The 12,125-nt window shown below is 47.9% G+C and overlaps 1 protein-coding gene across 2 annotated transcripts in view; it reads right to left on the bottom strand.

The window, feature by feature from the left end:
• Positions 1–6,687, bottom strand: part of LOC144597952 (flavin-containing monooxygenase 5-like) — a 39,566-nt gene extending 32,879 nt beyond the window's left edge. For both annotated transcript variants that reach the window (XR_013547809.1, XM_078407781.1), the window contains exons 1-2: positions 6,292–6,687; positions 1,696–1,833 (exon numbers count right to left, since the gene is read on the bottom strand). Coding sequence is in view for 1 of the 2 variants with exons in the window: in XM_078407781.1 (XP_078263907.1) it covers positions 1,696–1,833; positions 6,292–6,300 (147 nt within the window). In the remaining variant the exon portion in view is untranslated. The remainder of the gene's footprint in view (positions 1–1,695; positions 1,834–6,291) is intronic.
• Between the last annotated feature and the right edge of the window lie 5,438 nt (positions 6,688–12,125).

Genomic DNA, 12,125 nt, shown 5'->3' with positions numbered 1-12,125 from the left:
TAATAAGTTTAGCAAATGTTAAGCAATATAAGTGCAGTAGAATGTAAACTTGTATTAAATTGAGGCTTATGTTTTCTGACAAGTAACTGACAGTGTTCCGATCAGTTCCGTTCCTTCCCTTCAGTTTTATGTGAGTGTCTGGCAGTGTTCAGCTCACGTATGACACTGGGGTAGAAACTGTTCTTGAGTCTATTAGTCCGTGATGTAATGGACCTGAACCGTCTACCAGAGGGCAGCAGTTGGAGCAGCTGATGACCAGGGTGGGAAGGATCCCTCAGGATGTTGGCTGCTCTGCTGAGGCAGCGGAGGGAGTAAAGTTCCTCTAGAGAGGGCAGTGGGCAACCAATGATTTTCTTTGCAGAGTTGATGACCCTCTGAAGGGCTTTCTTGTCTGCCTCTGAGCTGCTGGTGTACCACATAGAAATACAGTACGTCAGCACACTCTCGATGGTGCAATGGTAGAAAGTCACTAGCAGCTGCTCTTGCAGGTTGTTCTTCCTGAGGATCCTCAGAAAGTAGAGCCGCTGCTGTGCCTTTTTGACTGCCGCTATGGTGTTTGTGGTCCAGGAGAGATCCTCAGCAATATGCGTGCCCAGGAACTTGAAGGCAGGGACCCTTTCCACACAAACCCCGCTGATATGCAGTGGTGTGTAGCCCATATTGTGTCTTCGGAAGTCTATTATGAGTTCTTTTGTCTTGGAAGGATTCAGAGCCAGATTGTTTTCCGCACACCATCCTATCAGTTTTTGGACTTCATCTCTGTAGGCTGTCTCGTCATCTCCTGAGACGAGTCCAACCACAGTCGTGTCATCCGCAAACTTGATGATGGTGTTGGTAGGATGAGTGGGGGTGCAGTCATGGGTGTAGAGGGCGTAGAGAAGAGGGCTGAACACGCATCCTTGTGGGCAGCCGGTGCTGATTGTGAGAGTGGAGGATGTGTGAGGGCCTAATCTGACCATCTGGGGCCGATTGGTCAGGAAGTCCTTAATCCAGTTACAGATAGATTGGGAGAGTCCTAAATCAGTTAGTTTAGAAACCAGTCTGTCCGTGATGACCGTGTTAAATGCTGAACTACAGTGCAAAGCTACAGTGAGGTACAGTGCAAAGCTTTTATTACGTGCTACCGAGTCAGCGGAAAGACAATGCATGATTATATTGAGCCGTCCACAGTGTACAGATACATGATAAAGGGAATAATGTTCAGTAAAAAATAAAGTCGGGTAAAGTCTGATTACAGGTCTTCAATGAGGTAGGTAGTAGCTCCGGATTGCTCTCTAGTTATTGGTAGGGTGGTTCAGTTGCCTGATAACAGCTGAGAAGAAACTGTCCCTGAATCTGGAGGTGTGCGTTTTCACACTTCTGTACCTCTTGCCTGATGGGAGAGGGGAGAAGAGAGAGTGGCCAGGGTGAGACTGGTCCTTGATTACGCTGCTGGCTTTGCCGAAGGAAGCGTGAGGTGTAAATGGAGTCAATGGAAGGGAGGTTGATGGTCTGGACTGTGTCCACAACTCTCTGCAATTTCTTGCGGTCTTGGATGGAGCTGTTCCCAAACCAAGCTGTGATGCATCCCGACAAAATGCTTACTACGAGGCATCGGTCGAAGTCGGTGAGGGTTGTCGGGGACATGCCGAACCTCCTAAGGCGAGAGCTGGGATTGGAACACTGAACAGAACTCCATAAAACACCAGAACGTACCTGAAAGTTCCAGAGCCCTCCGATGTCATCAGTCCGTTCAAAACATACAGGCTCCAAGTCTTCATCCAGACAGCATTTGATACATGGTAGCCCGCTGGCTCCAGCACCAATGATAGCAACTCGCTTGGGCATTGTCACCTGTCAAAGGAAAGAGCCAGCAGCTCAACTTAACTTTGCAATATACTGGGCAACCACATTTACTATATTCTTCAAATAGCCATTCAACTCCAAAGACGTACAGGTTTGTAGGTTAATTGGCTTGGTAAATGTAAAAATTGTCCCTAGTGGGTGCAGGATAGCGTTAATACACAGGGATCGCTGGATAGTGCGGACCCAGTGGGTGGAAGGGCCTGTTTCTGCGCTGTATCTCTAAACTAAACTAAACTATACGGGCAGACAGTGGCACAGCAGTAGAGTTGCTGCCTCACAGCGCCAGAAACCCAGGTTCGATCCTGACTACGGCTGCTGTCTGTACGGAGTTTGTACGTTCTCCCTGTGACTGTGTGGATTTTCTCCGGGTGTCTGGTTTCCTCCCACACTCCAAAGACCTACAGGTTTGTAGGTTAACTGGCTTTGGTAAGTTGTAAAATTATCCCTCGTGTGTAGGATAGTGCTCGTGTACTACCTGATTCAGCACCGTTTCTCTAAAGTCTAAAGTCTATATATTTACAGCTGTATCATAAAATGACCACTTTACCACACAGCTAAACATAAACTCCATGAAGAAAAGAAGTAACTCCTTTTTTTCGTAAACCAACATCTGTAGTTCCTTATACCTCCTACCTTTTGCTTCAAACTTTGCAGAAGGTTTTATCTTGAATTGTTTAAGTTGATTAGTTTGTGGTTGGAAAGCCATCCACAAACGATTCTGAATGTGATAACACCAAGCAGCTTTGTGGAAAGTAGTGTGAATTGCTCAATACATGGATCGGAATGGTTTGGAGGGTTATGGCATCATGTTTGGCACAGATATTACGGGCTGAGGGGCCAGTTCTTGTGCTGTACTGTTCTATGTTGTATGCTCCATGCTCAACGTTCCAAGCTCTCTTGAACCTCTACAGGTGTCCAGTGGAGAGCATATTGACCGGCTGCATCACGGCCTGGCTCAGCAACTTGAACTCCCAGGAGCGAAGAAGACTACAAAAAGTGGTGAACACCGCCCGGTCCATCACGGGTACTGACCTCCCCACCATCGAAGGGATTTACCGGGGTCTCTGCCTCATAAAGGCAGCCAGCATCATCAGAGACCCACACCACCCTGGCCACGCTAACATTTCACTCCTGCCATCAGGAAGAAAATGCAGGAGCCTGAAAACTGGAACGTCCAGGTTCAGGAACAGCTTCCTCCCGACAGCCAACAGGCTATTAAACACCACAACCTCCAAATAAGCTCCGTCAAGACACAGACTTGGGGGCACTGGTTTTGTCTTTTTGCACTATTATTGTTTGTTTCTATGTGTGTCTACATACAATATTGGCACAGACACATATATATATATATATATATATATATATATATATATATATATATAGTGTAGGAAGGAACTGCAGATGCTGGTTTGAACCGAAGAAAGACAAAATGTTGGGGTAACTCAGCAGGACAGGCAGCAGCTCTGGATAGAAGAAACGGGTGACATTTCGGGTCGAGACCCTTCTTCAGGCTAGTCAGGCGAACGGGAAACGAGAGATATAGACGATGATGTAGAGAGATATAGAACAAATGAATGAAAGATATGCAAAAAAGTAACAATGATAAAAGAAACAGGCCATTGTTTTTTTAGATTTAGATTTAGAGATTTAGAGATACAGCGCGGAAACAGGCCCTTCGGCCCACCGAGTCCGCGCCGCCCAGCGATCCCCGCACATTAACACTGTCCTACACACACTAGGGACAATTTTTACATTTTACCCAGTCAATTAACCTACATACCTGCACATCTTTGGAGTGTGGGAGGAAACCGAAGATCTCGGAGAAAACCCACGCAAGTCACGGGGAGAACGTACAAACTCCGTACAGACAGCACCCGTAGTCAGGATCGAACCCGAGTCTCCGGCACTGCATTCGCTGTAAGGCAGCAACTCTACCGCTGCGCCACCGTTCGCTGTTTGCTAGGTGAGAACGGGAATCTGGTGTGACTTGGGTGGCGGAGGGACGGAGAGAGAAGGAATGCAGGGGTTACTTGAAGATATATATGTGTGTGTGTGTGTGTGTGTGTGTGTGTGTGTGTATAGAGTTGCTCTCTACCACTCACAGATGCAGAACGTGACTGGTATCAGTTTCTCCTCCTTGACTTCAGTGACACGTCTTCTTTAAGCATTAACCCAGGGTTGCTTTCTGGAGCCGTAGGCTGGGGTCCGATGCGGCTGACAGGCCGATCCAGCCTAGACTGCATTTGGCCCATATATCCCTCTAAACTCTTCCCATCCAAAGTATTTATTCACAAAATGCTGGAGTAACTCAGCAGGTCAGGCAGCATCTCAGGAGAGAAGGAAAGGAACCTGATCAAATGTGTTCTAAAACGATTCGACTCCATCAAATCGATAACAGGCAGTCTTGGAAGCCTATCCTGCCTAGTCAAACCGCATTTCAAAAACCTCGGCATGATATTTGACTCTGCATTAAAGTTTGACAAGCAAGTCAACGCTGTGGTAAAAGCCAGCTTCTTCCAACTTCGTACCATAGCTAAAATCAAACCTTTCCTCCAATTCGACGACACAGAAAAAATAATTCACGCTTTCATTTCCTCCCGCCTAGACTACTGCAACTCCCTATACACTGGGATCAGCCAATCTTCCCTGTCCCGCCTGCAACTGGTCCAAAACGCCGCAGCGAGACTCCTGACGGGTACCCGTAAAAGGGACCACATCACGCCGATTCTAGCCTCTTTCCACTGGCTCCCTGTACGGTACAGAATCAACTTCAAGCTCCTCCTATTCACATATAAAGCCCTAAATGGACATTCCCCCCCCTACATCAAAAATCTTCTAACCCACCTCTCTAACTCCAGGTCCCTCAGGGCGGCCGACTTGGGGTTACTCACTATCCCGCGGTCTAGGCTTAAGCTCAGGGGTGACCGCGCTTTTGCGGTTGCAGCTCCTAGACTGTGGAACAGCATCCCTCTCCCCATCAGAACTGCCCCCTCCATCGACTCCTTTAAGTCCAGGCTCAAAACCTATTTCTACTCCCTAGCGTTTGAGGCCCATTGAGGAGGCGCTGTGAACTGTTTTGTATGTGCTGTTATGTTTGAGTGCTACTGTATGTTTCATTTTTTCCTTAGCACCTAATCAGATGTACAGCACTTTAGTCAACGTGGGTTGTTTTTAAATGTGCTATATAAATAAAATTGACTTGACTTGACTAAACGTCCAGTCCCATCTATGATGGTCAAAGGGCAGGACTATTCCAGACAGAGCTGCATGGCCTTTCGGCCCATCTTGTCCATAGAGTCATACAGCATGGAACTAGCCTTTCACCCCTACTCCAACCATGATGACCAACAAGCCCCATCTACGCTAGTCCCACCTGCCCGCGTTTGGCCCGTATCCCTCTCGACCTTTCCTATCCATGTGTCTGTCCAAATGTCTTTTAAATGGTGTTATAGCACCTGCCTCGACTACATCCTCTGGCAGCTCGTTCAATTTACCCAAAACCCGCTGTGTAAAAACATTGCTCCTCCTCAGATTCCTATCAAATCTTTCCCCTCTCACCTTAAACCTACGCCCTCTGGTTCTTGACACAAAGCGGGTCAGGCAGCATCTCTGGGGAAAAAGGAATAGGTGACGTTTTGGGTCGGAACCCTTCTTCAGACCATCTCTTCTGCCTCAACTACCTCCCCTGGCAGCTCGGTTTATACACCCACCACCTTTGTGTGAAATTCCAGGCAGGGTCTCATTATAGGTGGGTCCCATTTGTCTGCATTTGGCCCAAAAGCCCCCTGAACCTTTCCTATGCAGAGGTATTTATTCACAAAATGCTGGAGTAACTCAGCAGGTCAGGCAGCATCTCAGGAGAGAAGGAATGGGTGACGTTTTGGGTCGAGACCCTTCTTCAGACTGAACCCAAAACGTCACCCATTCCTTCTCTCCTGAGATGCTGCCTGACCTGCTGAGTTACTCCAGCATTTTGTGAAATAAATACCTTCGATTTGTACCAGCATCTGCAGTTATTTTTCTTATATTTTCCTATCCAGATATCTGTCCAAATGTCCAGATTGGGTTAACACAGGTAGGGGGTTTAGCACCAGACCGGGTGGGGGATTATGATCTTTTGTTGTGACCTTCTTTGGACAGTGTGGAAACTGCCCTGGTCTTCTTGACTCAGTCCCCTGCTCCTGCTGTGAGTATCTGAATGGGAAGTCAGTCTGCCCTCCTCCCAGCCAGAAGCTCCCAGGGCCCAGGAATGGGATCTCAACAGACTCGCTTCAATGGTCATTTCAAACATCGACCTCCTCCTAAGTGACCAAAACACTTCTTTCGCGTGCTGGAGGAAGAGGAGGAAACAGGATTTGATCGCTTTTTAAAAAACAAAAAATCACAAATGCATGTAATCTGCTTTGGAGGATCCGCCTTTAAAACTGTTCCCACCCACTCCCTTACCGGTTGCATGTGTTGCTCGTCCCCCTGCAACCGTATCTTTCACTGGGTTCTTGCACCGTGGCACAGCCGGTGGAGCTGCCGTCTTGTGGCGCTGGCGACCCGGGTTCGATCCCGACCTTCGTGCCTTGTCGCTTTGTGGCTCCACTCCGGGGCGCAGCGTTCAGTGGATATAAACGGGATCCGTGTCACTGCTCGACCACAGCATTCACTCACTCACTCACTCGGTCATCTCGTTCTCATTGGCAATCTTTACGAAGTGTGTGTAAGGAAAATAACTGCAGATGCTGGTGCAAGTCGAAGGTATTTATTCCACCAAAATGCTGGAGTAACTCAGCAGGTCAGGCAGCATCTCAGGAGAGAAGGAATGGGCGAAACTCTTCACCAAACCCAATTGCTGTTTACTTTTAATTCAACTGCTCAGTGACCCAGGAAGTGAAATGTTCTCTTTTTTTTTAAAAAGGAGAGCGATTCTCTTCCATATCGATCGCGTTTAAAACTAATAAGGCTTTTAAGGCTAATTCCCAAACTTGTACATTTCAGAATTTGAACCATTTTATGACCTTTTTCTCCCCCCCTAGGGAAAAGGATTCTAAAACCAGAGTTTTAATCTGCAATTTGACAGGGAGAAGTCAAGTCAAGTCAATTTTATTTGTGCAGCACATTTAAAAACAACCCACGTTGACCAAAGTGCTGTACATCAGTTCAGGTACTAAGAAACGAACATACAATGGCACACAAACATAACAGCACATACATAAACAGTTCACAGCGCCCCCTCAGAGGGCCTCAAACGCTAGGGAGTAGAAATAGGTTTTGAGCCTGGACTTAAAGGAGTCGATGGAGGGGGCAGTTCTGATGGGGAGAGGGATGCTGTTCCACAGTCTAGGAGCTGCAACCGCAAAAGCGCGGTCACCCCTGAGCTTAAGCCTAGGCCGCGGGATAGTCAGTAGCCCCAAGTCGGCCGACCTGAGGGACCTGGAGATAGAGTGGTGGGTTAGAAGATTTTTGATATGGGGGGGGGGGGGGGGGGGCAAGCCCGTTTAGGGCTTTGTATGTGAGAAGGTTTAAACCTCCAGTTTAAATTCCATTTGGAATATTTTGGAGGACCAAGAACCAAGGTTAAATCAGAAGTGTCAGTGTTGAACTTGAACAAAGGGGAGGGACTGTGAAGGCATGAGGGAGGAGCGGGCCAAGGTCAAATGGAAAAGGATCCTTGTAGGAATGACAGTGGAACAGCAATGGCAGGAATTTCTGGGCATAATCCAGTAGATGCAGAATCATTTCATTCGAAGAGGAAGAAAGATTAATAATATATTCCTTTATTCGTCCCGCACTGGGGAAATTCTAAGGGGAGCAAGAGGCAACCATGGCTGACAAGGGAAGTTAGGGATGGAATAAAACTAAAAGAAAAGGTGTATAACATAGCAAAGAGTACCAGGAAGCCAGAGGATTGGGCAACTTTCAAAGGACAACAGAAGGTAACAAAAAGGGCAATACGGGCTGAAAAGTACGAGGGTAAGCTGGCCAAGAATATAAGGAAGGACAGTAAAAGCTTATTTAGGTATGTTAAGAGAAAAAGATTAGTAAAGACAAATGTGGGTCCCTTGAAGGCAGAAACAAGTGAAATGATTATGGGGAACAAGGAAATGGCAGAAGAGTTGAACAGATACTTTGGTTCTGTCTTCGCTAAGGAAGACACAAACAATCTCCCAGATGTATCAAGGACGGAGGATCAAGAGAGACAGAGGAACTGAAAGAAATTTGCATTCGGCGAGAAATATGAATATTCTCCCAGATGTTCCAGTTGCCAGAGATCCTAGGGTGATGGAGGAACTGAAGGAAATCCACATTAGGCAGGAAATGGTGTTGGGTAGACTGATGGGACTGCAGGCTGATAAATCCCCAGGGCCTGATGGTCTGCATCCCAGAGTACTCAAGGAGGTGGCTCTAGAAATAGTGGACGCATTGGTGATCATTTTCCAAAGTTCAATAGATTCAGGATCAGTTCGGCCCTTCGGGCCAGCACCACCATTCAATGTGATCATGGCTGATCATTCTCAATCAGTACCCGGTTCCTGCCTTCTCCCCATACCCCCTGACTCCGCTATCCTTAAGAGCTCTATCTAGCTCTCTCTTGAATGCATTCAGAGAATTGGCCTCCACCGCCTTCTGAGGCAGAGAATTCCACAGATTCACAACTCTCTGACTGAAAAAGTTTTTCCTCATCTCCGTTCTAAATGGCCTACCCCTTATTCTTAAACTGTGGCCCCTGGTTCTGGACTCCCCCAACGTACAAACTCCGTACAGACAGCGCCTGTAATCAGGATTGAACCCAGATCTCTGGTGCTGAAAGGCAGCAACTCTACTGCTGGGCCACCGTGCCGGCCCTGTGACCCGAAACATCATCAGTCCATTCCCTCAATAGATGCTGCCTGACCCGCTGAGTGCCCTACCTGCACCAAAACACCATCCTGGAAAGCTTCCAGTCAGGTTTCAGAGCCCACCACAGCACAGAGTCTGCCTTGTTGAAGGTACACAACGACCTGCTTCTCGCCATCGACACCGGCGACTGTGCAATCCTGCTCCTTCTCGACCTCAGCGCAGCGTTCGATACAGTGGACCACACCATCCTTATTGACCGTCTCCGGTACGCGGTTGGCATTGATGGCACTGCCCTGAGCTGGTTCGCTTCCTACCTCAAAGATAGGAGTTTCGCCATCAACATAGGCAGTTATTCCTCTGCTCCAGCTAGCCTCTCCTGCGGAGTTCCACAGGCTCCATCCTAGGCCCCATTCTCTTCTCTCTATACATGCTCCCCCTTGGCCAAATCATTCAAAGGCACGGCATTTCTTTCCACTGCTATGCCGATGACACTCAGCTTTACCTCCCCCTGAAACCCAACAACCAGTCAAATTTAAACAGCCTCTCACACTGCCTTGAGGACATAAAATGTTGGATGGCACAGAACTTCCTCCAATTAAATGAGAGCAAGTCTGAGGTCATCCTATTCGGCCCCCCCGACTCCATCAAATCGATAACAGGCAGTCTTGGAAGTCTATCCTGCCTAGTCAAACCGCATGTCAAAAACCTCGGCATGATATTTGACTCTGCATTAAAATTTGATAAGCAAGTCAACGCTGTGGTAAAAGCCAGCTTCTTCCAACTTCGAACCATAGCTAAAATCAAACCTTTCCTCCAATTCGACGACACAGAAAAAATCATTCACGCTTTCATTTCCTCCCGCCTAGACTACTGCAACTCCCTATACACTGGGATCAGCCAATCTTCCCTGTCCCGCCTGCAACTGGTCCAAAACGCCGCAGCGAGACTCCTGACGGGTACCCGTAAAAGGGACCACATCACCCCGATTCTGGCCTCTCTCCACTGGCTCCCTGTACGGTACAGAATCAACTTCAAGCTCCTCCTATTCACGTATAAAGCCCTAAATGGACACTCCCCCCCCTACATCAAAAATCTTCTAACCCCCCTCTCTAACTCCAGGTCCCTCAGGTCAGCCGACTTGGGGCTACTCACTATCCCGCTTAAGCTCAGGGGTGACTGCGCTTTTGCGGTTGCAGCTCCTAGACTGTGGAACAGCATCCCTCTCCCCATCTGAACTGCCCCCTCCATCGACTCCTTTAAGTCCAGGCTCAAAACCTATTTCTACTCCCTAGCGTTTGAGGCTCATTGAGGAGGCGCTGTGAACTGTTTGCGTGCTACTGTATGTTTCTTTTTATTTTCCATTGGAACCTAATCAGATGTACAGCACTTTGGTCAACGTGGGTTGTTTTTAAATGTGCTATACAAATAAAATTGACTTGACTTGACTTGACTAAACAGCTCGCTCCTCCAACCGTAGTTCCTAGTATTAGCCACTTGGCGGGGCAGTATACCAACTCTTGTCATCCCAGCAGCGGGTCTAGCTGAGCTCCAAGCCAAACACTCTCCTGTGTTACTGAAGACAGACACGAAAAGGTGGAGTAACTCAGCGCGCGACAGGCAGCATCTCTGGAGCGAATGATTGGGAGACGTTTCTTCAGACTGAAGAAGGGTCTTGACCCGAAACATCACCCATTCCTTCCCTCCAGAGATACTGCCTGTCCCGCTGAGTTACTCCATCTTTTTGTGTCAATCTTCGGTTTAAACCAGAATCTGCAGTTCCTTCCCACACTCTCCTGTGTTGCACTCTATGATCAACATTGCATTAAAGTTCACAGCATTAAAATTCTCAAGAATTCTGCACAAACAGCACCAGATTCTTTCTCTCCAGCTCCCCAGCACCATTCCTTCTCTCCGGATTGCTGATTGAATAAAAAGTCAAATGACTGTGCAAAACAAAAATTAGACAATAGGGCAAAATAGAATTAGAACAAAAAAACCAGGTTCATGGAGTTGCAAGAATGGATCAACAGTGTTTCCTTGTTGGGGGAGGATTACAATTGTGCCGGTTGGTTCAGGAACCTTGAGCATAATATTAGGTACCCATATTGTAGTTGAGCTGAACTAGGAGGCCTGTAAACCAAGGGGGAAGCCCCGTGGGGCAAGATTGAGTCATTGTGTCATAGAGTGATAGTGTGGAAACAGGCCCTTCGGCCCAACTTGCCCACACCGGCCAACAATGTCCCAGCTACACTAGTCCCACCTGCCTGTGATTGCTCCATATCCCTCCAAACCTGTCCAATCCATGTACCTTTGTTGGAATAGTCCCAGCCTCAACTACCTCCTCTGGCAGCTCGTTCCATACACCCACCACCCTTTGTGTGGAAAAGTGACCCCTCAGAATCCTATTAAATTATTTCCCCTTCACCGTAAACCTGTCTACTCTGATCCTCGAATCCCCTATTCTGGGCAAGAGACTCTGTGCATCTACCCGATCTATTCCTCTCATGATTTTGTACACCTCTATAAGGTCACCCCTCATCCTCCTGCACTCCAAGGAATAGAGTCCCAGCCTGCTCAACCTCTCCCTATAGTTCAGACCCTCTAGTCCTGGCAACATCTTCGTAAATCTTCTCTGTGCCCTTTCCAGCTTGACAACATCTTTCCTATAACTTGGTGCCCAGACCTGAACACAATACCTTAAATGTGGCCTCACCAATGTCTTATGCAACTGCAACATGACATAGAAACATAGAAACATAGAAAATAGGTGCAGGAGGAAGCCATTTGGCACTTCGAGCCAGCACCGCCATTCATTGCGACCATCCACAATCAGTAACCCGTGCCTGCCCTCTCCCCATATCCCTTGATCCCGCTAGCCCCTAGAGCTCTATCTAACGTCCCAACTTCTACACTCGATGCCGATGAAGGCAAGTGCTAAGGATACAGGCGTGGCTGTGGTAGTGAGTCTACGTCAGAACATGGTTGAAGTACAGGGAGGCTGCAGGGATCACCAATAGTGGGGGTGGGGGGGGGGGGGGGGGGGGTGGCAGTGAGAGAGATACTCACAGAAACCCACTTTCACACAGACTAGGGGAATCAAACACCAGTATATATAGGCTTCAGGTGTGAGGGATAGGGACGTAATAGGAAACCAAGGGGCAGCCTTTCAACAAAGAGGGTGGTGGGTGTATGGAGCGAGCTGCCAGAGGAGGTAGTTGAGGCAGGTACAATAACGGCATTTAAAAGACACTTGGACAGGTACATGGATGGGGAAAGGTCTAGAAGGATATGGGCCAAATGCGGGCAAATGGGACTAGCTAAGATGGAGCATCTTGGTTGGCATGGACAAGTTGGGCCAAAGGGCCTGCTGCTGTAAAGTACCCGTATGACTATAATCCTGGAGAGAGGACGTAGGAGAAAGCAGGCTAACTCTGAGGGGATTTCACAGTGGG

The sequence above is a fragment of the Rhinoraja longicauda genome, chromosome 11 (assembly GCF_053455715.1).
Source record: "Rhinoraja longicauda isolate Sanriku21f chromosome 11, sRhiLon1.1, whole genome shotgun sequence".
Taxonomy (NCBI): domain Eukaryota; kingdom Metazoa; phylum Chordata; class Chondrichthyes; order Rajiformes; family Arhynchobatidae; genus Rhinoraja; species Rhinoraja longicauda.
The sequence above is the reverse complement of the archived record's forward strand: the minus strand, read 5'-3'. Positions and strand labels throughout refer to the sequence as shown.